Below are 27,591 nucleotides of genomic sequence, written 5' to 3'. Positions count from 1 at the left end.
GCAAATCCTGGAATTCAGCAGAAGGCAGCCAGAGCAGTTAAAGTGGAATACCAGCACTATAAGAATGCAAAGGCAGGCTTAATGTTGAACATAAAGAAAACAAAAATAATGACCACCGAGGACCTTCACAAGTTCAACCTAGACAATGAAGAAATAGAAATAGTAAAAGGATTCCCATACCTGGGATCAAACATTGATAGAAATGGCGACTGCAGTCAGGAAATCAGAACAAGATTAAGAATGGGGAGGGTGGCTATGAAAGACCTAGAAAAGATTCTAAAATGCAAAGATATAACTGAGCATAAAAGTTAGGATCATACAAGCCATCGTATTCCCTATTACCATGTAAGAGAGCTGGACAGTTAAGAAAGAAGATAGGAAGAAAATCCATTCATCTGAGATGTGGTGCTGGAGAAGAGTGCCGAGGATCCCATGGGCAGCCAAAAGGTCAAACAAATGGGTCCTAGAGCAGAACAAACCGGAAACCTCCCTGGAAGCCAAGATGACCCAACTGAGGCTGTCGTACTTCAGACACATCATGAGAAGGAAGGACTCATTGGAAAAGACAATAATGCTGGCAAAGATGGAGGGAAGTAGGAAGAGAGGAAGGACACGTGCTAGATGGATGGACTCTATTAAGGAGTTCACGGGTTTTATGGGGTTGCGGGAATTAAGCAGAGCGGTGGAGGACAGAGGGTCTTGAAGATATCTCATCCATAGGGTCTCCATGAGTTGAGATCGACTCAAGGGCAGTTAACAAACAAAAGAGTGTATTGTGGTAATCTCCTTTAACTGAGGCAAAGAGTCGGTGGCGGTAGGCTGCAGACCTGCCTTGTTGCTAACACTCTTTCCTGCTTTTTAAAGGAAACATATCCAGGGGCAGGGTGACCAGATGTCCTCAATGCCAAGGAGGGCAAGGCCATGCTGGTTTGAGATTGGGGAAAAATAGATTATAGTTCAGAAAAGGTGAAAAACAGCTGATTGGAAAGGCTAATAGTATATTGGTAGAATTCAAAGATCTAGCCATATTAGTCTGTGGAATCAGCATGTAGAGAGATTTTGCAGCATCTTTGAGACTAACTGAAGGAAAGAAGTTGGTAGCATGAGCTTTCGTAGATTTCACTCTGCTTCCTTAGTTGCATTTGGTGGAGTGGAAGCCAGGGATAGACGTAGGAGTTTAACACACAGGACAGGTCCCATGCTGAATTTAAAGTGGGGGGAAATCCGCAAAAGTGGGTAGATTTTCAGATGGCATCAGGGGTTAACCCAAACAGAAAGTGGACAAAAAACCCCAAAGCAGGTTGATTTTCTTTTCTTTTCTTTATAAAAATTTTATTGAAACTAAAGCTTATACATATAAAATTTATACAATACATAATTCCATATACATATTTTTTACATTCTATTACAACTTGGCTATTTTATATCCCACTTCAGTGCTCCCCTTCGCCGGAGCCATTTTCACCCTTATATTCCATCCAAAATCTCAATTCCTCCCGTGGAGGTAGTTTTCCATCTTCTTTTCTCAATACTTTCTCAACGAATTATTTCCAAATTTCATCAGTCACTCACCCCCCCCCCCCATAATCCTTTTTTACTTTCAGTCTGCATGTCAATTTATCATTCATCACTAATTTCCATACCTCTTTATACCACTCTTCCAGGTTTAATCAAATCTAACCGCAATAGTATTGACATGCCAATAGTATTGACAGTTATTTTTGTTTTCCAACATCATGGTATGATTATTCTCGCTGCTGTAAGGAAGTTGATTTTCACACAACGTAAGGGTTAATGAGCATTAACACGACATTAACCCGAACAGAATGTAGACAAAACCCGCTCCTTTTTACTTTAGGAAAATCCCGAAAGTAAAAAGGAGTGGACTTTGTTGACTTTTTGTTCGGGTTAATGTCACATTATTGCTTCTTAACCCCAACGGGTCTGGAAAATCCAGTTTCTGCACAGAATCCGTCCCATGTGATAAACTCCATATATATGCCATTGGTATATGAGAATGTCAATTCAAATTCAAAATCCTTTGTGTATGGATATGAAGTGGCAAGTCCAATTTTAACTATGGTCATTTGTGAACAAAGGCATTGGGAACTAGCCTTTGTGTGTAGAAATTAAGTGGCAAATCCAATTTACCATGGGAAACTACCCTGTAGGTGAAGATAACAGAAGTGTTTAGGATGCCCCCACAAGGATGGGGTGCTTTGAGTGTTATGTTAGGACTCAGAAGACCAGGATTCAAATCAGCACTCAGCCATGGAAATCCACTGGGTTACCTTGGGCAAGTCACTCAGACTAAAAGGAAGGCAATGACAAACTCCTCTGAATCATCTTCCCAATCAAACCCTATGGGAGGGTTACTATAAATCAGTTTACTTTGAGGCACATAACAACAAATAACGGGTTAAGAAATAGATAAGGAGAGGGGATGGGTAAGAAGGTATAAGTATGTAATAAATGCAGCATCAAGGATTGCATGCTTTCAGTAGCCCTGCCTATTTTGGTGTGTGTCGTCCCCCTCATTGCTGATAAGTTTGTGTTCAGTTCAGCTATTGGGACAAAAGAGTTACACCCAACATCCCTGTTGTATAGCAATATTACCCTTAATAACCCATCTCATTATTAAAAGAGTATAATGAATTTCAGAAAGGCTGCTTTGGCATGTCAATACTATTGTGGTTAGATTTGATTAAACCCAGACTTGGCATCTGTTTATAAAATCTCTTGTACATACAGTTCCTCATATGCAGGAGCAGACTGGAACCTGTCTTCTACATAGCGATGCCAAGTTTCACTGACTCTATGTCTGCTACTTTAATTACAGCAGCATGAGACACAATCATTGAGTAATATACATTTTCTCACCACTTATCTATATATCAGGAAAAGCTTATTTTGTGAGATGCTTATGTGGCTGGGGACTGATAATGCCTAACAGTAGGGCTAATATAAGCTAGCAGTCCATGCAGTAATCCTCGCCACATTAATTCCTATGCACAGTTTACAACATTACTTTTTAAAAGTCATGCACAGAAAAGCATGCATGGTGGATTTTGGAAACTTTGGTCCCCCAAAGCAGATTTCCCAGGCTCTGTACATATGCTATACTTTGACTAGCAAGCTAGAATCTTCTACAACTCACCAACCAGAGGCTCAAAGTCCAGCTAACAGTTCGGGTGCTAATTATAAATTAATTCAGATATTTTTCAGATTTGACCAATTTGCATCTTAGAATTTAGTGACAGTACAAATAGCATTTCTTTGGAAATTATATTATGGAAATTAAATTGGCAAAATGGAGAAGAGTAGATATTACTTTTCAAAATTAATTTGGAAGTTAGCTTTTAAATAACATAAGAATATCCAAGATTTCCAAATGGGAAAAATAAACTTTAAAAGCAGGTGTTTGCAATTTCATAGGAAGAGTTAGCTGGTGTAATGGCTAGTAAAATACTACAGAGGAATACGTGGTGTTCCAGGTGTTGGCCTGCAATTTGCATCTGCCCTCACCATTGGTTGTTCTAGCTCAAGCTTGATGGGAACCCAATAACATCTGAAGGACCATATGTCCTTTCCCCTTGGCTACAGAAGGCAATGCTTGCTAAAATTGTTCTTTTGTCAATGGAAGTCCAACAAACTGGGTAGTGCAGCTCCTTAAACTGGTAACCTAGAGGTGTGTCACAGTACAATACCATTTTTTCCAATGGTTATATTGGCTGGGGATGATGGAGGCTGTAATCAAACCAATTTGGAGAATAGCTATTTGGAGAAGTCTGCATTAGTGGCACTGAGCAGAATACAATTGTTTTGCTATTGAAAATACCAAGCTAAGTTAAAGCAAAAACCTGAAGCAATTAAAGTGTTTGCATACTCTTTAGATTAGGCGTGGGAATTCTGCTTTCCTTCAGATATTATTGGACTGAAATACCCAGTAGCTTTAGCCTGCCAGTGGTAAAGAATGCTGGGAGCTGTGGTTCAACAGCTGGAGACTGCGATTTCTATTGTGTTGTAGTTCTCCTTTCATAGATGGGGGCTGTGTGGACCTCTAGATTTTCTTATATTGCAACTCTACTCATACTTCATGACTGGCTAGGCTGGTGGGAATTGTAATCTATCAGCACCTCAGGGGCCACACATTCTATACCCATGAATTAGAGATTTAGCTAGAAGAGTAGTTGTGAAGTGGCAAATCCAAACAGGTCTAAGAAGATACGCCTTGCCATACGTTGCCTTCAGCACTATTTTCCATTTGCCTAAAGAAAAGTTAATAATTCATTACTGATCCTCTGGCTCTCAATTAATACCTGTTCAGATTGCAATTCTAATCTATTTATACAGCATTATCTATCTTGCCTTGTCAGAAAAATCTGGTTTAAATCAGTGAATGACACAGCAGCCTGTGATATCTGCTGATGTATATTAAATATTTTGTGTTCTACAGAATATGATTAGGAAGATATTATGGTGTTGTGAATGCTTTATTTTCCAGTGTAAAACTGATAACCCTATTGTGGTTGCTGAGGCATTTTTTTCCATTCTAAGTTTTGTTTTCATTTCCCTCTTCATTAAGTGACTATTCCTATACAGGTAGTAGCAACATGCCCAGGATGGAGTCTGGTTTGGTATTGCTTTTGCAAGGAACTTCACAGAAATCCTAGATGAGATTTGAGGGATAGGTAACTCTCCAGATGTTGTTGAATTCCAATTCTCACCAACCAGGCCCATGTAGAGATCATTGTTCATTGATATTAACAATTTCTTCAGATCTGTGCTATGTGTCAGTCAGGTTTTAGGACCTCCTGCCTGCTGTAGCAAAAAATATGCACAAAACTTTCCTTTTGAAATACAGCTGGGGAAATGTAGCCTCCAGGCCATTTTAGACTCCCAAGGGCCCCTCTCTATTTAATTATATGTTTTGGCTCAAAATCTCCTCTGTACCTTTCTAGGGGGTGTGGAAGGAAATACTGCTATGTATCTCCCAGCTATTTTTAGGCCCAGGAGATACCATTAAAAAAAAAAAGAATTAGGAAGTAAAACAGAAATGACTTTGAAGTCTGGTGAAAAGTGTCCAAGACCTCCAAGCCATGGGTTTTTATCTTCTCTTTGGGGAAGTCATACTGTCTCGGGGGGAAAAAGACAATGGCAAACCTCCTCTGAATAAATCCTGCCAGGAAAACCCTAGGATAGGATTGTGGTATGTTGGGAGTTGAAGGCATGTAACAGCAGGTTTTAAAACAAGGTGTGCACTCCCCACATGATTTGTTCTCAAGCAGAACTGTCTCTGGGAATACATTCCCACTTGTAAATAAGGTACATGGGGAGTGTATGCCTTTTTTAAAGAAGGAAATGTTGAGGCTTTCACCTCTGTGGTGGCAACTTTAGCAGCAGTGTCCCACAAAGCCTACCCAGCTACAAAAATGTCTAGGCGCATGTAATCTCTGGGCTGTGTGTTGTTCACACTACACTTTTGCTCCAGAGTATGAACCTTTTCAGCCTATCAGCTACTATTCAAGCACCTGCATTTCTCATGGCAGGTTCTGCTTCTGTGTCCATGTTTTAACTGATGGATTCAAGCATTTCCAGAACCAGACACATAGTAAACACATTTCAGACCATGGAATATCTATTTGCAAGAAAACAGTTTTCAGTTATATCCCTATCATGATTTGTTATTAAAAATATCTAGAGTTTCTGTTTTTGGTACCACCTTTTCATCCTGGCAACCTTCCTGACATTAATACCTCTTGGTTGATATGGCCTCATAAGCCTGAACATCGTTAATAGCTCCTAATTCAAAAGAGCTGTATAAACAAAGACAGAGCCTTGTTTGGCTCTGGATTCCATAATAAGCTTTGGTATATCTCCATTACTAGGGAAAAGCAGAGTGTTACTGTTAAAGCAGGGGTGCTTTTGGGGCTGCATGTGACTCACCAAAAGTGAGACCTCCAGACCGTTCTAGTATATAAAAAAGGGAGTAGCTGCTCAAGAGTCTTCAGGAGTAGCAATATATTAGAGGTAGCAAATTTAGCATGCCTATGCTCAGTAGCATACATCTCAGTAGATGTTGTTTGCCGTTTTGTTTTAGCCATACCCTCTCCTCTTGTATCAATTAGTCTGAGCTTTCTTTGGCCTGTTACAGACTGCCAAAATAAAGCTGCTTTGGGTCTCTTTGGAGGTATGCTGTTTAAATGATGCATGGGTCCTAAGAATCCGGAAGCTGCACCAAAGCTGCACTCCAGTGCTTAGGAATGGAGTGTGGTTTTGGTGCGACCTCCGGACTCTTAGGACCCATGCATCATTTAAATAGCATACCTCCAAAGAGACCTGAAGCAACTTTATTTTGGCAGTCTGTAACAGGCCTTTGTTCTCCATTTTGTAGTCTACGGTTCTCTCTCCTTGGTGTTTGAAGACCATGTTACAAAACCTTTAGCCACAACATGTTATGGCACTTTTACTATCTGTAACTAAACCTACTTCATATGTTTTTACAAGGAAGTCTAAGCCTGTTTAGAGTCTGAACATGGTGTGCTAGTGATGTGAGGTTGTTGCTCACCTTCTGCTTGTGATAGTATATTTTCTGTTTGTGAGATACAATCTGCTTTTAAATAGGTACCAGGCCTTTTCCCTGTACTGTTTAAGATTTTTACAAACTTTTTTTCAAAGCCAGAATTGGATGTCTAGCTACTTGAATGTTTTTGTTATTTTTTGCCAGTCTGTGAGGCCACCGTAGAGTCCCAAGGAAAGAAAATCTGTCCCAAGACAGAATGCAGTTGCTGAGCTCTGGGCTAAAACTAAGATATAATTCATGAAAGAGCTATCAACATATAAAAGGTTTTACCATCTGTCTGTTTATCTAATGTTCTTAATAATGTTGGAGATCATGGAAAGGTAGAGTGCCAAGAAGACTGCACAGCTAGCCTTGATCCACTTCGCTGCTGAATCTTTTTCTTGCATAGAAGAACATTCGTTTATCATTCTGATGTTGTTCTGAAATCTCACATGCAAAGGGATATTGGTGATGTCTAAACCATACCTGCCCAGTCCACTAACAGTGGGTTTTGTGGCCACAACAAACTTAAGTGCTGCAAAGCTTGGGGGTATGTCTTTGCGAATGGAAGTGGCAGGGCGCTTAAAACGTCTGCTCAAGGGAATGCAGGTGCGTGGGAGGATGCAGGTGATGTCCTCTGAGATGCTGTCTTTGCCAGATGAATGCTGTGTGGCCCTGCAGTAGTCATAAAGTTGGCACAGTACATATTTCACCACTTGTATTGGCAAGCAGAAAGCTTCCTGAACTACATCGAGGAATCCCAGGAAAAGGGCAATAGCTATTTGTTTCATGACTGGTCGCAACAAAGTCTGGTAAGCTTCACTGTTCTCCTGAAGAAAAGGATGAGTGAAATGGTGGAGCCGATGCCTCCCAGATGAAACACTTGCCAAAGTTTCTTGCTTCAGAAGTGAAAAAAGCAACTCGAGAACCCATTTGGCAGCATAATATTGCAAGACACTGGCCAAATTAAAACCAAAGTTCCTTACAGCTGCCAGGGAATGCCGTAGGACTTGGACTGCTGGAGCTAGCACTTCTCTTCTGAGCTTCCTAATGATAATTAACTGCAAAACACCTGACATTGTTAGGCTGAAGTAGCACAGGGTGACAATCCCAGTCACATGAACAGTGACCAAATAGAAAACTACTTTGCCTATGATAGAGAAGAGGTGCAGCAATGGCTTGTATACTTTGACAAAAATGGAAGATATCAAGAAGTACAGTACCATGAGCTGGGCTTGGGGCAGCCTCAGAGCTTGTTCAGGCTTGTGCGTTGTAATTTGCTTCCTGGTTGGTTGGTAAACCGCAAGATCTTTATTGCTCTGCATTTTGTTGATGTAGGTACTATAGATGTAAGGCCACACTCTTTCCTTCTCTTCCTTTCAGGCCCCAGCACCTGTTTGGGACTATCCTTATGTGACTGGGCGATGTCACAGCAGTAGATTACATCAGAAAGAGGGATAAATATAGTCATCCTCAGATTGAGACCAAGACTTTGCAGGGCATCAGAAACACCCCACCATTAAAACCATCCAGATCCAATGCCTCCCTCCATTTCCATAGAAGGGGAAGGTACAGAGGATGGGATGCTGGAAGTGAAAGTATAAAAGAAGGGAAGAATGCAATGTAACTGTAGAAGCCACAATATACCAATACCTGGAGTATTCTCAGTTCAGCATGAAGATGACATTGTTAATTTGCCCAAATATACACTAGCAGAAAAACCCAGTTTCTCAAAGGTTAGAAACCCCTCATTCCCCTCCTCCCAGCGCACACTCTCTTATTTCTGTTCTCCTTCTCTTTTTCTTTTTTAATATCCTTTCTGTTCCTCTATCACAGCCTTGTCCTCTGCTTACTCTACCTCCATTGCCCCTTACTATCCAGGAGGCCAATTTCTTTCTTTCTTAACTGGTTAAGAATTAAGAGTTTGAGAGCCCTGCTGCAGAATAAGGAAGGACATGGAGGTGCCTGGAGGGCCACTGCCAGAGATTGTCCTTGGCTTCACTGTAGTTCAGTCTGAAACAAGGGTTAGGGAAGTCTGCCAGCTAGTGAATGGAGTGGGCACTGCAAGCTTTGGGCAAATTTTATGAAAATGGAACTGCAAGAGCAAACTCTTTGAAACCAGAGTTCAAATAAATCACATTCTTGGAGCTATAAACCTGTTGATCATAAGAACTGACACTGCTGACTGCAGAGGTACTATCTGAATCCCTGCATATCAGATACTGGGGACAAACAACAAGGAAAGGCTGCTTCTCATTTGCTTCTTGTAAGCATTCCAGTAGTTGACTTCTAATGGGAGGAGAGGAATACTACCCTGAGTGCACTGTACCATCCTGAATATGCCATGCTTGTTTGATTCAAGAAGCTAGGGAGAGCTGGATATGTTTAATGGTTGGAAGGGAACTCAGCAGGTAATACCAGGAATCTCCTGGTAAGACTAACAAAGAATCTTGTCTGAGTGAAAGATGGCAATGAGGGGGTTGGATAGGCCAAGGGTCTGATTCAGTACAAGGCAGCTCCCACAAAATTCTGACCTCAGATACAGTATTCAAAGTCTGGAGAGGCAAGGAGCAGGTTGATTTAGGCAATATTTCCCTTTCTACTCTGTCCTTACTACTCTGAGTAGACTCACAAGGACTTATGTAGGTGTAGTAGTTCACATTCCATTCACAACACAAAAGGAGATGCTCCTCTTTAAATCCAAGTTGCCCCCCTTCCTTTGTGAAGCCACAGGCACTTCTATGGTTTTGTGGATTTGGGATGCTATTGCACATGGTATACTTCTGCATACACACTCCTAGATTCAGGTCTCATTGGTGTTCAATGCATTTACCTTCGAAACATTGACCCATTGAAAATTGCGCCTTCTGACAAAAATTGACCCCTTCTGCACTCCGTCCCTTTTAATAAGGGGGGGGAACCCTGCAATCACCGTTGTCTTCCCGTTCTCGCGAGATCTTGCTCGCTGTCACACCGCGCGGGCGGGTCTCCAAGGTCGAACGACTCGGAAGGCGCATGCGCGAAAAACCTTGACGGGGTGACTCTTAAGTACATCCGGCGGCGAGTAGATAAATAGCGCATGCGCGGCTTTCTACTTCCCTTCTGCGTCGGCTCGGAGACAAAATGGTGGGTATGGAAGGGGGCAGGATTGTAATCCGTCGCCATCCGTTCTTTTGTCGTGTTCGTTCCCCTTCAACCCCGGATTTTCTGGCTTTGGGGTTTTCCCTTTGCTTTCCCAGATAGATATTTTGAGCCTTTGTTCGTTATTTCCGAAGAGGGAGCCCTGGAAGTGAATCCGGTTCCAGTCTATTGGAAGGCGGCCTAGGCCTCTTTCAATGGAGTTGGCCTGGGCTGCAGGCCCACTGCAGAAATAACCCAGTTTGATATCACTTTAACTTCATGCTAGGGAATGCTGGGAAATGTAGTTTTGGGAGGCATTTAGCCTTCTCAGGGAGCTCTAGTGCCACAGCAGACCACATTGAGCCAGGGCAATTAAAGCGGTGTCAAACTGGATTATTTCCGCAGTGTGGAGGCAGCACACAAAGGGAAGCCTCAGCAGAGGATGGTAATGGGGAGGAAAGTCTAGTGATGCCTAACGAAGGCTTTTGAAAAACAGAATGCTCCTTAACATCACAGGGAAGGCTTATTTTTTAATATTGATACATGTTTTATCAGTTTCTACTTTTGTAGGTTTTTAAATCGGTCTCAAAAGTGTTTTAATCTGGTTTCAGTTTTTTTATAAAACTTCTAAAAATATATATTTAACATATATATATTTAAAAAACATACTGTGGAAGATTGGCAGATTAAAATGCATGAAGCCATTGGAATGGATAAACTCAAGATCAATGGATGATATGGGAAAGAATGGGATAACATCCCATAGCTTTCCCAGGCATTACATGATTGTTATCTAATGATATTTTAATCTGTTGTCTGCTTTATCAAACGTTAGCATGTACTAATATGCATTATATTTAATTGGGTTTTTTGTAGACTGTAAGCCATAGGCAGGTTTATTCTGTCTATGTTGCAAGCTAGGAGTGTAGATTTGGAATAGTACTCCGTGGTTGGTGCCCCTAAACACAAAGAATAAATTGTATGGTTATGTCCCCCTGTTACGTCTTTTGTGTTACGGTTTTTATATGCATGTGTATCTTTTAAGTATGTATGTTAAAAATTTACAAAAAGTTCAAGGCATATTTAAAGACATTAAAACACTTTGAGACTGATTCAAAAACACTAGGCCATGCATCTAAAACTCTGTGGGGCTCCTAGATTTTTTTTCCAGAGGCAATTTTTAATTACTACATTAAAAAAAACTGTAAAGGGCACATGCAATAAATAAATATTGTCTGAATGAGAAGCTTTTTCTCCCTACAGATGTTGACTCACGAGAGCAATTTTTAATTCTGTATAAAAAACCCATAAAGGGCACATGGAATTGACAAGTATTCTCTGAATAAGAAGCTGGGTTTTTTCCCTTCTCTACACCTATTTACTCACTAGGCCAGGCACCTAAAATCTAGTGATGCTCCTAGGGGGGTGTGTGTGTCTATATATATATATATATATATATAGCTTTTTCCAGAAGCAACGTCTCTCATTTCTGTATAAAAACCCTGTAAATTACATGGAATTGACAAGCTGGTTTTTTTCTACAGCTGTTTGCATTCTTCCATTATATACTCATTTCTTGCTTACTGGGGTGTTGGTTTTGTTTTTACTTCAGCTGCAGCCAGCATGAGGCATATGCTTTATGGCTAGACTTCTTGTCCAACTTGCAGAGAACCAACCATTAGTACTGTGGTTGTAGAAAGGGATCTTGTAGCACTTTTGAGACTAACTGAAAGAAACAGGTAGCATGAGCTTTTGTAGACTTGGGTCTACTTCCATAGATTGAGATGGTTCTAAAGGTTGATGTTGATAGGGAAGCACAGCAGGCTTAGGTTATACTGCTCTAAAATGGAGCTAGTTAAGCCTGGGGCTGATGGGGATTGTATTTTAACCAGTTAGGAGAAGGCTTTCATTGAAGTATAGTCTTGATCTTCTAAGGGAACATGACTAGGATCATCTAATGAGCAAAATATGTCTGTCTCTCTCTCCCCCAGTCCCACCGCAAGTTCTCTGCTCCCAGACATGGATCCTTGGGCTTCCTGCCCCGGAAGCGAAGCCGCCGCCATCGAGGCAAAGTGAAGAGCTTTCCTAAAGATGACCCCAGCAAGCCCATCCACCTCACTGCTTTCCTCGGGTACAAGGCTGGCATGACCCACATTGTCCGTGAAGTTGACAGGCCTGGATCTAGTATGTATGCCTTCTTCTTACAAAGAGAAGTTCTTAGGAGAGGCATTTGGCCATACTGGTTTAAGGGTTCGTGGATGTTTTAAGCCCCCAAAAAAGAAATTTTGCCAAACTCTGGGATGAAGGGGTGAAATGGATGCCTTGCTTAGGATGTTTTATATTTTCATATAAGCATACAGCTGTGTAAAATTTATTTGCAGTGACATTCCCATATTGTAGATGAAAGCCCATTTGATTCATAACTGGAGTGATACTTACCTCAGGAATTTATTGGCTCTTACATTATATTACGCCAGTTCCTATAAAGTAGGGCAAAAAAGTGAATTGCTTTGATGACGGTTTCAAAAAAATCAGCAATAACTCATATTTCCACTTAATTATGCCATCAGATTTTTAGGATAGTGCTTATGTGGTCTTAGACTGAGGGGTTTGGTTTAATTGATTTGTCAGGTCTGAAGAATTAGATTGCTATTAGAGAAAGGCAGGTTCACTGCTGTCGTCTGGTGCTAACCTGTATCATACCTATTCCACAGAGGTGAACAAGAAGGAAGTTGTAGAGGCAGTCACTGTGGTGGAGACTCCTCCCATGGTCATTGTGGGGATTGTGGGCTATGTGGAAACTCCCCGTGGCCTTCGCACCTTCAGGACTGTATTTGCTGAGCACATCAGTGATGAATGCAAGCGTCGTTTCTACAAGAACTGGTATGGTGACCAAAGTGCCAAAAATTTCCTACTTGGAAAAATTGGGTTTTCTCCAAATCATTGTATTTTTTACAGGGAGGGATAAATGGTTACCTATAATCTGAGTTAATTAAGAGTAGGAGCACTCATTTAAGTGTAGAGCTGAAAGCTATGTGTTGGAGATCTGTGTGTATTGAGTTGTATGAGTAAAGTTACACACTTGTTAAATTAAGACTACACATGATGATTTACTCGACGGGCGGACATAAAAAAATCGCCTTTGGCGCTTTTTGCTGATTGTCGAGTACTGAGTAGTTTACTATTGCAGAGTAATGCAATGTTCCAGTGGGGTTCCAGGGTTAACCTAGGCCTGGTGAACAACTTCTCCCACATTATATACAGTAGAAAGTGCCTAGTGGTATGTTCAGGGAGTTTTTTCCAGGAGTCCTGAATTCTCCTTAGGTGTTGGCAGATTATAAAAGTTGCCCTTGATAATATAGTTATATTATTTTAGGAAGGTAACATTAATGTTGTTAGATTGTAAAACTATACAGATGGTTGTCCATAGTCATAGATTCAGGCATCCACAGTTTGAAAATACTTTAAAAATATACAAATTCCAAAAACGGTGATTTTGTCATTTTATATAAGGGGCACCTTTTCTTATGCCATTTTATATAATGGGATTTGAGCATCCACGAATTTTGGTATCCATAGGGAGTCCTGGAACCAAACCCCAGTGATAACCATTGTGTTGTGTAGCCTTAAATGAAAGGTAGAGGAGCTATTCTGAAACCATACAATGCTGTTGTTAAAAACAGTACTGAACAATGCATACTAATGTCTGTTGGGTGAATTTGTGGTAGCTCCGCTCAACTCTGGCAGTTTTGCTTTTGTTTGATGAGCTCCAGGCTCCGCTTGTCGGTGGAAAAGGCTGCTTTGAAGCCGGCAATGAGCCAAAACCAACCACTGTGGCAACTTCTTCCACTCAACCACCTTTCTTGGTGGGCTGATGAAGGGTTATGCCAATCCACTCTCTGCTCCTCCTTGAAGGCATAAGTCCAAGAAGAAGGCCTTTACTAAATATTGCAAGAAGTGGCAGGATGAAGATGGCAAGAAGCAGCTGGAGAAGGATTTCAACAGCATGAAGAAGTACTGTCAGGTTATCAGGGTCATAGCTCATACTCAGGTGAGTCTGTACCTTCTCTCCCCAGCACATACAGATTTATACATGCTAAGAAGTTAAGAACAAAAGCATGATTCATAAATAAAAACATATTTCAGAGTTGTGTAGACTTTAGTTGGATTAATCAAATGTCACAAACATGGCAGATGGTTAGTTGTCACAAGCTAATATTCTCCTGATAGTAAATGTTACTATGAATGTTCATTTTGCTGTGTGATGATTTGCTCTTCTGGTTAGTTTGGGTCCAGCAACTGTTGAGGAAAAATGCCACAGAAATTTCTGTTCTAGCAGTCTTCCTCTCACAAAAAATGCCTGTTATTCATTTGGTCATATTTTTAAACGCTTACCAAACATTTCTGCTTACTTGCCAATTTTTTTTTAAAAAAACCTTATCTGGCTTTTTCAAGACTTTGCTGTTTACTAGGACCTGCTTGTAACTGGGGTGTCAATGTAACTTAGTGCAGATGTCATTGTTCCATAAAAGGACAGTTAACCAATCTTGTGAACCCTTTGCAGCAGGGTAGCAGTTGCCTAGTTTTTGAATTGGCTGTGTGTTCTTAAAACATTGGGAAATTCTGGTAATACATTATTAGACAAAAAAAGCAGCCACTCCACTGTATGGAATATTATCAGATCTTGCCACTTCTGTCAAATCCTTTGCTGCCCCACTTCTGGCCCAGTACTAAAGGCTTGTCAAACATAATTGGTTGATGTTGAATAAGATCTAAATATAGTAACATTTAACTGCAGTACCAATTGATTTCTGTGAAGAATTCACCATTTAATAATTTACTTGCTCCTTCATATAATTTGCTTATGAAGTGTTTCAATTGTATGAAGTTGATGAAGATTTTAGAAAGGAAATATGACATGTATCATTGATACAGTCCTTGGGAATTATTTTAGGGTCTCGGGACTGTCAAGTAGTGTGATGGTAAATGACAAAATTCAAGCCATGCATTAACATTGCCCTTTTTTAATAGGAAATAAAAACCCAAACTCAGAATTGCCCTTCACTTTGGATTTAATGAGCTAGAAATGTCATCTGATGGAGAAAAAAAATATCAAAAGCAGATTTAGTTAGACTTTCCTGTTTCTCTGGCTTCCCAGATGCGCATGCTTCCACTCCGTCAAAAGAAATCTCACCTGATGGAGATCCAAGTGAATGGTGGCACTGTGGCTGAAAAGGTGGATTGGGCCCGGGCAAAGTTGGAGCAGCAAGTACCTGTGTCAACTGTCTTTGGCCAGGATGAAATGATTGATGTTATTGGAGTCACCAAGGGCAAGGGATACAAAGGTAACATCCACAAGCAATAGTAAGCTGAAACTGACATAAGAGTATCCATACATTTCTGTCTAGGCTTTTTGGTACCATGGATAGTATCTTGTGTCCACTAAGCAAAAGCTGTTCAGTGATGAGATCATGGAATATGCACTGGGCACAGTGCCTGATACTCATGAGGAGTCGTTCCATGCTGCCTTCCTTCTGAGACCAGCTTTATAGAAAAAGAGTGGAGTTGGTCAATTTGAGTGTGTTACTATCACAGCATAATACTCTTGGGTTGTAGAATGTAAAGTGGTGATGGTCTGTTTACTGTGTGTCTTGGTAACTTTCCTCTCTTTGCACACTGTCTTCATGTGCAGAAGGAGGAGGAAATAATTTGCTTTAGTTCAGTTAATTGATCAGTTAATTGAGAATGCTGAATAGTTATACTGTTTGGTGTCTTACTTATTCTTAGGTGTTACCAGCCGATGGCACACCAAAAAACTGCCCCGCAAGACTCATAGGGGTCTGCGCAAAGTGGCCTGTATTGGTGCCTGGCATCCTGCTCGTGTAGCCTTCTCTGTAGCTCGAGCTGGTCAGAAGGGATACCATCACCGGACAGAAATCAATAAGAAGGTGAGGGAAGAGTTCTTGGCAGTATGCATTGTTAAGCTGGTATAGGAGATGCTCGTTCTGGGGCTTGATAAAAGTAACTGCATTGTATCTAGCGGATGATGGGCTGTTAAGAAATACTGTTTGCTGTAGGGTATATTTCAGGGGAAAGCAGTGCCCAACCAGTTCTAAAGTGTTCCTTGTCTTAAGAAAACAGGGTTGCTGGTGGTAATAATAATAATAATCAACTTATTTCTATCCCACTTTTTGCCAGGCAATCAAAGTGGTGTACAACAGGTTAAAATACATCCATATATACATAATACCCCCCCCCCGCCTTAAAACAAGATTGCTATAAGTTGACAGGAAGCTTGCTCTGCATGTACACACAGTGTCAGTAAAATGATTTATTTGTCTTCCGTTTGAGCCTACATGTTGGGAATTTTGCACCAGACTCTTCTGCAAGACTGCTTCACTTGACACTTGCCCTACAGCAGCCACAAGAGAAAGAATGCAGCATTTCAGTGTAGATCATCTAATTGGATTAGAAGAAATTTAGGTGGCAGAATGATTTTTGTATCTTATAATATGTGGACTGATGACCAACTGACATAAAACAAATCTTGATGACATTTGTTAGAGAAAGTAAGTCCTTAGGTGTAAAAAGTATTCCTAAAAATTGAGTATTGCCCAGAGATACTAGTATGACTGGGCACTTTAATTTGTGCTCATCACTTGCCTCTCCAGGATTTTCCAGCATATTTAGAGTGATTGAGAGCAAGGCATTGTCGTGGGGAGTATTTCCCTTCAACGTTAAAAGAGTGGATTTGGTAGTGAATTGAAGACAACAGTTTAAGTCTGCCCAGTGACAGCATATAACCAATCATATGCTGTGTATACTATCTATTCATTAAGCACTTTTCCTCATCAAAATAGTTTTCTTTCATTTATCCCAGTCAGAAATAGGAAGTGTCTTCTGCTGCTCAGAATGAGACTCATAAATCAAACTGCAGTGGAAATAAACCTCAGAAGTAGGGATCAGCATTTTGATAATTATATGATGAATGTTTATTTTCTCTTCTTAATCACTTAGATTTACAAAATTGGCCAAGGTTACCAAATCAAGGATGGGAAACTAATTAAAAACAATGCTTCAACAGAATATGATCAGTCTGACAAGAGCATTAACCCTCTGGTGAGTTAAAATTAATACTTGGAAGCCTGGAAAAAATCATGTTGGGATGGAATACTGTTAGCTCTCCATCAAATGATGAATGGTTGTCACTTCATGGTGGGAGCTGCATGATAATATACTTTTAACAGTTCTCAAACACTTCATTTTCTTTTAGTGAGCAGAGGATGTCCTGTAGTAGGTCCTCTCACAGAAATGGCAGAATTAAGTAGTGGGAACACCGTATTAAATATTACCTTTCACCTGTTCTCTTGTCATACAGGGCGGGTTTGTCCATTACGGTGAAGTGACCAATGACTTTATCATGTTGAAAGGCTGTGTTGTTGGGACCAAGAAGAGAGTTCTCACTCTGCGTAAGGTGAGTACACAGTAGGTATTGACATGGGTATGTGTGAGATAAAGTATAGTTGTCTTACATACTCAGATTATACAAATAAAGCCAGAAAGCTAGATAAGTCTTTCCCTGTACCAGAACTGGGCAGTGTTCAATAAACTGTCGAGAGAAGCACAGTATTTTTGATATGTCCAGTTTTCCCAAGAAGTGTGAGAGTGGACTACTTTTGCCAATCACATATATTGCAGTAGCCTTGAATATTCAGTGGCCAGGATTGCCAGCAAACAACTCTTTAAGATGCAGAAACATCTACCAGTTGTTAATCTCTGGTCCATAGTAAATTGCACCTAAAATATTAAATTATGCATTTGCAGAATGTTTAGATGCAGGGTTTTGATCTAGGAGATAGTGTTTTGACACCTTATTTAATTTGAAGAGAACATAGGATTTATTATGGTGTTTTCTCGGAAAGATTCGTTCATACTTCTAGGCTATTCGTTTTTCTGTACACATCTCCATATATTCTTTCCAGCTGAAAGATTTGCAGCTGCCAGTCCATTTCATTCAAATTCTGTCTTTCTCCTTAGTCTTTGCTTGTGCAAACCAAGCGTCGGGCTCTGGAGAAGATTGGCCTGAAATTTATTGACACCACATCCAAATTTGGTCATGGCCGCTTCCAGACAGCAGAGGAGAAGAAAGCTTTCATGGTAAGAATAAGTCATTTCTCTAGTGTGAGTTGGTCCTCTTCAACCATTGTGAAGCTGAGCTACTTAACAAAGCATGCATTTGTTTCACATCATATGCAAGATTAACTGTTCAGAAAGAGGGTCAATACTATGGTATTTGCCACTTGCAAGACTTAAGGAAATAATCTTGTGCCTGGAAATGTGCACATTCTTCTGCAGATTTGATTTTCAAAAGAGCTGTATTCCCCTTCCCCTGAATTAGTAGTTAAGTGGAGAAAAGCAGTACCATTTTCTAGCCTGACATCTTTCCTTGATCATTGCCCTTGTTCTGTAATAGTTATGTAGTGCTGAGAGCTAGAAATAAATAGAACATGAGAGTTAAAATCCCAAATTCCACATGATTATATAATAATGAGCTATTAGAGGTTCTTATGTAATTTCACTTCAAGGCTTAATTAAACTCTTGGACATTCAGATTCATTTGGTACAGTTTGTGCCTTTCGATGTCTTAGTGAAATGTTAAGTGGGAGGTTTCCTTCATCTAGTTCCTAAAGGAAGTTTCTTGTATTCACGGAGATTTTTGTGGTCCATTGTGTGTTCATGTTGCTCTATAAACGTGTCTGTTCAGTATTAGACATGTAATAAGTCAGAGCAAGTTAGGTTTGATGGCACCTGTCCTAACTTGTACTCTGGATGGTTCGGCAACCAGTAGATGGCTACCTTAGTCCACAAATATAGCCAATAGTCCATCAATGAACAAAATATTGTGACCAGTAGGTGGCAGTGGCTTCAGCAATTGGTTTCTGATGTCATACCATACTCAATACTTTCACTTGAAAAAACAAAACAAACAGAACACATTAGCTGGCTAATACTAAGTAGTTTGAGTTGCTTTTGTGAGTAGGATCTACTGTATCACATGTTTAATTTTCTTTGCAGGGACCACTCAAGAAAGACCGTATTGCCAAAGAGGAAACAGCCTAATATCTGAAATGTTGCACTTCTTTTCTGTAGTCTATAATAAAGCAACAAATATCAATGCCATTTTTGTCTTGTTTTTGAATGACAGGACTATTGTAGTAATCAGTGTTTACTTTGAAAATGTGATAATGACTTGGGCCATAAAGCACAGAAAACAAATGGCAGTTCTGTGAGCATAAGTAGTTTGTAGCAAAACACAACCTCTTGTCACTGGATGTGCTTGCTGTGGGCTGTAAACTTTGAAGACATAACGTCAGCATTAGGGTGACGGGAATAGATGGAACCATGCCAGTTTCTGAAAGTTGCAGCAATGGATTCTAATATTAAACTACATGAAAATTCAGTTTGATTTTCATTGGAGAGCTGCCTTTATTAGCAAGTCAGAATGTTGGTTCATGTACCTCATTATTGTCTGCACTGACTGAAGAGTTATCCAGATGAAGTTACCAGTGACTGGGCTTTGCACCCTTTATCACCCAGCTTTGGCCATATCCCAAGGAAAAGTGACGTTCTAAAGAAATGGCAGTTCATGGGTAGTACAGTCAGCCCTTCTTATACACGGATTCAAGCATACACGGTTTGAAAATGTTTCAAAAAAGTATAAATTTACCTTGATTTTCCATTTTTATTAGGGACACCATTTTGCTATGTTATTATATGTAATGGGACTTGAGCATACACGGATTTTGTTATACACAGGGGATCTTGGATCCAAACCCCAGTGGATAACAAGGGTCCACTGTAGTCATTTAAAGCTCCAATCTGTGCTTTATAGCTAATCGTTGTGTTTTCTAGAGCTGTAACAAAGGACCCATTTTTTAATGAGGGAAAATGTTGCTACTGAGCTTTCCTCATTGTGTTGCTCTGCAGCAGCCAAAAATATTACCTGCCTGGACTGGTTTTGCCTTGCACATTAGTACCACTCAAATTGGAGCAAGGCAGACTGTCTTGTATCATCCATTCCAAGGTGTTTATTGCTTTGGCTGTTACAGGAGATGTAAAAGCCTACAGAACTGTTCATATCACATTGACTTTTTAAATCTCTTGCTGTATCCTACCAAAACATTTTTTAGGACTGCCCCACAAATCATGCAGCAAATTCTCAGGTGCTTCTGAATTTGATTGGGTTCAATTCAGTGAACCAAGAATTGAAGACTGGGCACTATGAAGAGTGTCAGGGATGGGCGGTGAACTTTGAGATGAAAGAAACTTTCCTAAACTTAGTCTCAAAGGTAGTACAAAATCCCTTTACATACTGACATGTTTTTTAATTCTGGGGACAAGATGGTATCTGGTATCAAGCTTGTCATAAGTTGTTTAGGACCTTGTATGTTAGTATAAACTTAATCATAGTTCAGCAGTGTCTAGGCAGCTGATGCAACTCTTTCAGTGAAAATATTACATTTTGGTAGTAGGTTGCTTTACAAAATTGCTGGCCAGTCTCACAAGGACAACATAGATCACCTTGGAATGATCGGTGTTTGAAGTTAGCAGTGTATGAACTACAGTATAGACATAATTGAGACACCAGATAAAGAAGACTTAAATCCAAAACACTGCAGAAATAATCTAGTTTGAGACTGCATTAACTGCCCTGCCTCACTGCTAGGGAATCATGGGAATTGTAGTTGGCTAAATGCCCCAAAACTAAAGTTCCCAGAATTCTCTAGCATTGAGCCAGGGCAGTTAAAGTGGTCTCTAACTGGATTATATCTGCAGTGTGTTTTGGACCTTAGTTGCTGATATCACAAGCCTGAAGTACTAAATATGAATCCAGAGTTACCTCTAAGCTATACAGTTTTTCAGGGGACATGTAACTGCCTAGAACATGTTTAAATAACATTAAATGGTGCAACCTAATTCATGGCAGAGGTGATGAGACTTAAATTTCCTCATTCTTTTGTCATTCAGGGAATAAAGGCTGCTCATACTGGTGACCTTAAGCAAGTCAAATATTCATCAGAGGAAAACAAAAACAAATCCTCTCTGAACAAATTCTGCAACAAATCCAACAACCCATTATAAGTTCACCCTAGGGTCTCCATAAATCAGGAATGACTTGACACACAATGCTTATAAATTCTGGAGAAAAGTAGTTGCTTGAAGAGGGAGCTGAGTGATATGAAGGAGAAAGTAAACTATTAGGAAAGTAATGACAACTTTTCAAGCCTTGAAGGTTTAAGTGGTGTATATCCGACCTTGGTAATCTTAAGCCAAGATATGGTAGGGGCAACCCAAAACATTTTTGTATTGTGTGAAAGGACAAGGAGTCACCCCATTCAGTGTACTTAAGTCACATGAACAACATCTTCACCTTAGGACAGCCAGCTAGCATGGGGTGAAGCACATATTTCTGTCATCTAGTATCTTACTATGTCTTCCCAGCTGTATTAACTAATTGGGATGCCTTTTCATAAACTGAGTCATTAAAATGAATTTGTTACCACATGGTGATATAAACTGTGATGGCTACTAATGAACAATTAAAGAGTGATAGGAGTATGCAGTTTATTAATGGTTTGGCTACTCATAATGGCTGTATTATCTACACTATTGGAGGTACCATGCTTCAGATGGTGAATACAGTGCACCTTTGTTATACGCTGGGGTTTGGTTCCCCCGTGTGTAACAAAATCCATGCATAATAATGACATAGCAAAATGGTGTCCCTTATAAAAAATGTAAAATCAAGATTTGATATTTGAAATTTATACTTGTTTTGAACATTTTCAAACCGTGTATGCTTGAATCTGTGTATAAAAAAATCTGTGTATAAGAAGGGCCAACTGTACTTAGAACTTTTATGCTAGTGGGCTTTCTGTAGGCAACAGGTTGACTTGTGTGAACAGTATGCTGGCCTAGATGGGCCTTGATCTTACCAAGTTGTGATTCTTCAAATATTTTTATGGTACAGTCAACCCTAGGACCTAGCAGCAGTTAGTATGCCAGATCTCGGCAAGTTGTGGACTACTTGATCTTGGACTGTAACTCCCACCATCCCTCAGCATTGGCTGTGATGGCCAGGGCTGATGGAAGTTGCATTTCAACATCTGAAAGTCTGTGTATTAAGCCAGAGCTGTTCTAGGCCTCGCTAGGAGGATTTTTTTGGACCTGGACACTCGTGATTGCTCTAGCATGAGCTTATATTGGTGGCAAATGATGAAACTTTCTGGCTTTTTTGCCAGAAGAAGTCCAGCATCTCACAGCCAATGGCAGAATTGGAGACCCAAATTCTACCCAGACTTATCCCCTAGTTGAGAATCAAATCTCCATTGCTGGATATATGAGGAGCTCTTGGGCTGGGGTACACCCCCCAGAAGATGAGGCAAATGAAAGAGGGTTTCCCAAGCTCTGCAGAGAAGCAAACAAAAAGTGGCAAGCATGATCTATCTCTCCCTCTGCCCCCCACCAGGTAAGAGAACTATACAAGCAGGTGAGAAAAATGCACTTCCCCAATTGATTCTCAGCCTTCCTAGCTTTTCCCAGCCCCAAAGTGTATGTGAAAAGTGTCTAACAAGGTCATTAATTCAAGTTAATTCTTCCAGTTTGAACCCTGGTCTTCAGAGTCACAATTCAACACTCAAACCACTACACCACACTGGCTTGAATAGTACAAATAATAATAGCTCAACAAATGTGCAAAGAATTCAAGAGTTATCAGTCTCTGGAAGATGCAGTTTCCTATAGCAATGTAGAGCTTTTTGAAGCCACCTGAGGCTCCTTTCACACTGCAATTCTAGCACTATGGCCTGTTACAGACTGCCAAAATAAAGCTGCTTCAGGTCTCTTTGGAGGTATGCTGTTTAAATGATGCATGGGTCCTAAGAATCCGGAAACTGCACCAAAGCTGCACTCCAGTGCTTAGGAATGGAGTGTGGCTTTGGCGTGACCTCCGGACTCTTAGGATCCATGCATCATTTAAATAGCATACCTCCAAAGAGACCCGAAGCAGCTTTATTTTGGCAGTCTGTAACAGGCTCGATTCCACTTTAACTACCATAGTTTCATCCTGGGATTTGCACGTAGAGAGATCTTGTAGCACCTTTGAGACTAACTGAAAGAAAGAAATTGGTAGTTTTCTTTCTTTCAGTTAGTTTCAAAGGTGCTACAAGATCTCTCTATGTACTGATTCTAAAGACTAACACGGCTGACTCCATGAATTCCATAGGGTTTTCCTAGAGTATACAGAGGTGGGTTTGTCAGTTCCTTTCTCTGAAATATAGCCTACAGCACCTGGTATTTGTTGATGGTTTCCCATCCAAGTACTAACCAGGGCTGACCTTGCTTAGCTTTCAGGATCAGATGGGATCTGGTGACTTCAATGTGCTTACGCAGGCTGAGCTACAGTTCAGGGAGTCATGGTTCTCAGCCTCCGGGAAAGGGAATTAACAAATCTTGCCAAGAAAATCCAATGATAGATTCACCTTAGGGTTGGCATAAGTTGGAAACAACTTGAAGGCACACAACACAGGGGCATTTAGGAAGAGACATTCACAATTCTCAGCCAAACAGCTCTGGTGCCGCATTAGACTACAGACCCAAGGACTCCACAGGGTGCAACCTTGGCAGGTAGAGTGGGAACGTTGTGCCATAATTGTGTAATATGAAAGAGCCTGGGGGCGGGTGAGAGGGAAGTAAGCCAATCCAGGCAATATGCAGCAAAATCATCCAGGACATTTTTCAGCTGGAGTCTTCAAGGGATTCTTACTTCAGTAACTCTTGTGAAGGAAATGTCTGTGTTGGCCCAGGAATAGTCATTCCCATCAGTGCCTGCAGTTTCCCATTTAATATACATTGCTCCACCAGTCTTTCCCTACCCTGGCATCTTCCACTTGTATTTGGGGGCTGTTAGTAATGGATAATGGGAGCCGCAGTCTAATACTGCTGGAGCCAGACTCAGGTTGGGAAAGTCTCCTTGGGTACGGCCAAGAGCTTGCATTTGATAATCAAACAATCCAGTAGATGGAGTTGGTGGTCTCCTTTTGCTCTCCCTGATCTGCCTGCCTTCTATGTTTAGGATACACACAATCTCCAAAGCAACAGGCCAACAATTGAGTGAGGTCACCAGCTAGGCCTTTGCTTTGCAGTGGACTCAGGCAGTGTGGAAGAGACTTGGCTAAGAGGATAAGTGGTTTCTGTGTGGATAACATGGCCTGAGATCAGAGACTTAGTAAAGGGGGCAGAGGGCAAATTACTTAAAGAAGCCCTTGGTTCTTTTGTTTGTATGGCCCATTGGTATGTGTGCCCTTGTCAAAAGCAAGCAAATCTTTAGTCTCTGGAAGTCCCAAAGTAGTCTGAAAAGATATTTATCCAAAAAAGAAAGGAAGGAAGATTGAAGAGACTATTGTATCAACTTCCATATATTTGCAGCTCCTCAGGGTGCAAAATGTGTTAGGCTGGCCCTGTGCAAGACCACATTGCTGCCCAGTCAAGTGGCTGGATAGAGACAGAATTCAAACATATAGCAGTGTTAGTCTGTAGAATCAGTATGATCTTGTAGCACCTTTGAGACTAACTGAAATAAAAGAAGTTGGCAGCATGAGCTTTTGAAGACTTATGTCTACTTCCTCAGATGCATATAGTGGATGGAGACAGGTGAAAGAGTGTGAGGTAGAGAATGTGCAGAAATGCCATGTTCCTTGCCTGTTCCAACACAATCATCTCTCATTATCGGAGACGCAGTATGTGAAATTCCTACAATCCATAATTTTCCATGGAATTGCATAGCTATGCTGGTTGAAGGGTTCTGGGTGTTGTAGTCTCAAAGTAAATTTGCAGGTGAGTGTGTGCCTAATGGCCTTGCTTCCTAACACTGAAGGTGACAAAAAACAAAACACTTGAGTCAAGTTTCTTTCAAAGCTAATTATGCTACTTAAATGTCATAAACCAGGGGCTTTTTGAAGTTCTATTCCTTCCCTTTATATGTGGATAAGGAGAAGAATTCTGGGGTCCTTTCAAACTACATATCTGTAATGCAACAATTCCACTTTAATTACCATGGCTGCATATTATGGAATCCTGAGATGTATACTATAGTGAGGCAGCAGAGATCTCTGGATGGAAATTCCTTCCCTAAACTGCAAATCCCAGGATTCCATAGGATGTTGTCATGGCAGTGGAATCATAGCATTATGAATGCATAGTGTGAAAGGGTCCTCAGAGCATGGAGAGTGAGACCTCTGGATGGATCTAAGGCTTAACCATTTTTGTTACAGTAGATGAACTTAAGCATGTCTTGGCCACTGAGTTTTCAAACTGACTGTTTTAAAAAATGAACAGGGATTTCTCTCATGGTCTGTCTGCATATATTTATAAACTGCTTAGATCTGAGTAAGTCAAGTCAATGTATAATGATAATAAAACTTAACAATACACACAATGAAATATAATATTTATCTTGTACATAAAAGAGATGCTGGACTATACAGGGAGGCTTGGAAAAAAATGGGCAAGTTTTCAACATACATCTAAACCCAGAAAATCCTGGAGCATATCAGATACTAAAGGGAAAATTAGCATTGGTGCCACAGCATTGAATGCCTTGCTTTTAATGACTGTGGAGAGAACCTTGAAAATGTTATACTGGGGGCTATAAAACTAAGGAACACCAGTCTTCCCTACAATCAGTTTATATGGACTTTTTTTGAACAGTAAGTTTGTTGCTTTTGCCTGGTGCCTAGTAGGCAACTCTGCCTTTAAAATCAACCTGCATGACAGAACATCAGTAGTGCACTTATCCCAACACTACAAACCTGTGACAAAAGATGTGTTCTAACATTTTCTTTTTAGTGTACTATGAAAGATCAGGGACTCTTGTCCTTTATTGAAACTTGCAATGTTGGTTCTACGGAGGCGCAGGACAGAATGCCAAGAAACGGTGGTCTGCTGGCGACCATTTTTGCTCCTCAGGGACGGCGCAGCCCCCAAATGGTGCGCTGCCACTGTGGAGCAAAAAGAACCCAGACTTTCTGGTTTCTTTGTGTGATGCCACAGTGATGTCATGCCATAAGCAACACACGGCGCCATGCAGATGCTGCACAGCACTTATGTCACAATGGCGGTGCCCGTGTACACGGGGCGCTGCCATTGTTACACCGCTGCCACCTAGTAGGGTTGCAGGGCATGTGGTCACTCCGCCCCCAGGCAACCCTACTAGTTGTCCAGGCTGGCGCAAAGCGCCAGTCTGCATCAGGCCAAAGTTATATTGCAAAGGCTGTAAATAGCATCCCAGCCCCCTTCACCACCACTGCCATTTCATAGTTTTAAACTCTCAACCTAATGGTGGGTACTGTAGGTGCTTTAGATGATGAAGTATATCACTTCATACTGCAATAAATCCATGCTGCTGTGTTTGGGGATCCTCCTGCTGGTAGGTGGAGCCCTGGACTTTCAAAGTCTAGCCTTGACAGAACTGCAACTGTGCTCCAGAAGGGATACATGAGTGTGTTATCAGAAACTTCCTGGGTGCTTTCTGCAAGGATAAGATGGCACCTATGTATATTCCGGGTCCAGAAGTCCCTTGACTTGGCGCTGAAGTTTCCATGCTTCAGCACTGGCTATGGGATAGGGTGCATCACCACATTTGAAGGCAGCATACCCTCCACATTTCACAGATGAAAGCCAGGACACATGAGGCCAAGCAACATCAGAGTGTGGTTAACATGGCAAAAGTTATTAATGAAGAAGAGTACACAAGTTAAGAGAAATTGCAGCAGTTTGCCTTTTGCCTAGCCTATGGGAAGAGCAAGATTCTGCCTCTCCTCTCCCATCCCCACTGCTGAATTAACTGAATAATTGAGTAAACTACTTTTTGCATTTTGAACTCAGTTTGCCGCAACTGAAGTTACTGATGACAAAGTGGGAAAGTGGGAAGAGGAAAGAGCAACCGGGACATTTTAAAAGCAGCCAAAAAAGTGGAATGACAGAGAATTAACTGGGATTGTCCTTGCCAAGTCAAGACAGTTAGAGAGTATCTGAAGGTTTAGCTAGTTTTGCCTCCAAGACAGGAAAATGGCCATGCAGGTCATGAGTAGAGCTTGAAAGCTCCCGCTACTCACAATGTACCATGCTGGCTCAGAGGATCTGAAGAAAATGGTTGTTGTTATTGTTGTGTGCCTTCAAGTCACTTCCAACTTATGGCAACCCTAAAGTGAACCTATCCTGGGTTTTCTTGGCAAGTTTCTTCAGAAGCGGTTTGCCTTTGCTGAGAGTGTGACTTGCCCAAGGTCACCCAGTGTGTTTCCATAGCTGAGGTGGCATTTGAACCCTAGTTTGCAGAGTCATAGTACAGTGCTCAGGCCACTACCCCATAATGGATCCCTCTGAAGAATGTTTGCTGTTGTTAACTGCCCTCAGGTTGACCTCGACTCCCTGTCCTCCACTGCTCTGCTTAGTTCCTGCAAGCTCATACATGTGACCTCCTTAATAGAGTCCGTCCATGTAGCATGTGGCCTTCCTCTCTTTCTACTTCCCTCCACCTTTCCTAGCATTATTGTTTTCCCCCCCAATAAGTTGTGCATTTTCAGGATGTGGCCAAAGTACAACAGCCTCAGTTTGGTCATTTTGGCTTCCAGGGAGATTTCTGGCTTGTTCTACTCTAGGATCCACTTGTTTGTCCTTTGCCTGTCCATGGTGTCTTAAGCACTCTTCTCCAGCATCACATCTCTAATGAACTGATTTCCTTCCTGTCTTGTTTCTTAACTACCCACCTCTCACATCCATACATGGTAAGAGGGAATACAATGGCTTGTGAGATTCCAACTTTTGTGTTCCATTGTATATCTTTGCATTTT

At 41.0% G+C, this 27,591-nt stretch overlaps 1 protein-coding gene and 1 non-coding gene across 2 annotated transcripts; both read left to right on the top strand.

Moving 5' to 3' along the window:
* Positions 1 to 9,588: 9,588 nt before the first annotated feature.
* Positions 9,589 to 18,862, top strand: RPL3 (ribosomal protein L3). The gene is made up of 10 exons (XM_089528222.1): positions 9,589 to 9,688; positions 11,674 to 11,866; positions 12,397 to 12,565; positions 13,598 to 13,733; positions 14,841 to 15,027; positions 15,470 to 15,630; positions 16,700 to 16,801; positions 17,061 to 17,156; positions 17,720 to 17,839; positions 18,758 to 18,862. The coding sequence occupies exons 1-10, from the start codon at positions 9,686 to 9,688 to the stop codon at positions 18,800 to 18,802; spliced, it is 1,212 nt and encodes a 403-aa protein (XP_089384348.1). The 5' UTR covers positions 9,589 to 9,685; the 3' UTR covers positions 18,803 to 18,862.
* On the top strand, positions 15,135 to 15,227 carry LOC149311947 (small nucleolar RNA U83B). The gene has a single exon (XR_016281552.1). It is a non-coding gene; the product is annotated as a small nucleolar RNA U83B (small nucleolar RNA).
* Positions 18,863 to 27,591: the final 8,729 nt, after the last annotated feature.

The sequence above is a fragment of the Sceloporus occidentalis genome, unplaced genomic scaffold (assembly GCF_023333645.1).
Source record: "Sceloporus occidentalis isolate IW3139 unplaced genomic scaffold, rSceOcc1.0.p SCAF_5, whole genome shotgun sequence".
NCBI classification, from domain to species: domain Eukaryota; kingdom Metazoa; phylum Chordata; class Lepidosauria; order Squamata; family Phrynosomatidae; genus Sceloporus; species Sceloporus occidentalis.
The sequence above is the reverse complement of the archived record's forward strand: the minus strand, read 5'-3'. Positions and strand labels throughout refer to the sequence as shown.

Bases quoted from the DNA above. Each gene is read 5' to 3' on its own strand.
- RPL3 (XM_089528222.1), top strand. The intron at 16,802-17,060 runs GTGAGTTAAAAT...CTTGTCATACAG, and splicing joins ACAAGAGCATTAACCCTCTG to GGCGGGTTTGTCCATTACGG. The intron at 17,157-17,719 runs GTGAGTACACAG...CTTTCTCCTTAG, and splicing joins GAGTTCTCACTCTGCGTAAG to TCTTTGCTTGTGCAAACCAA.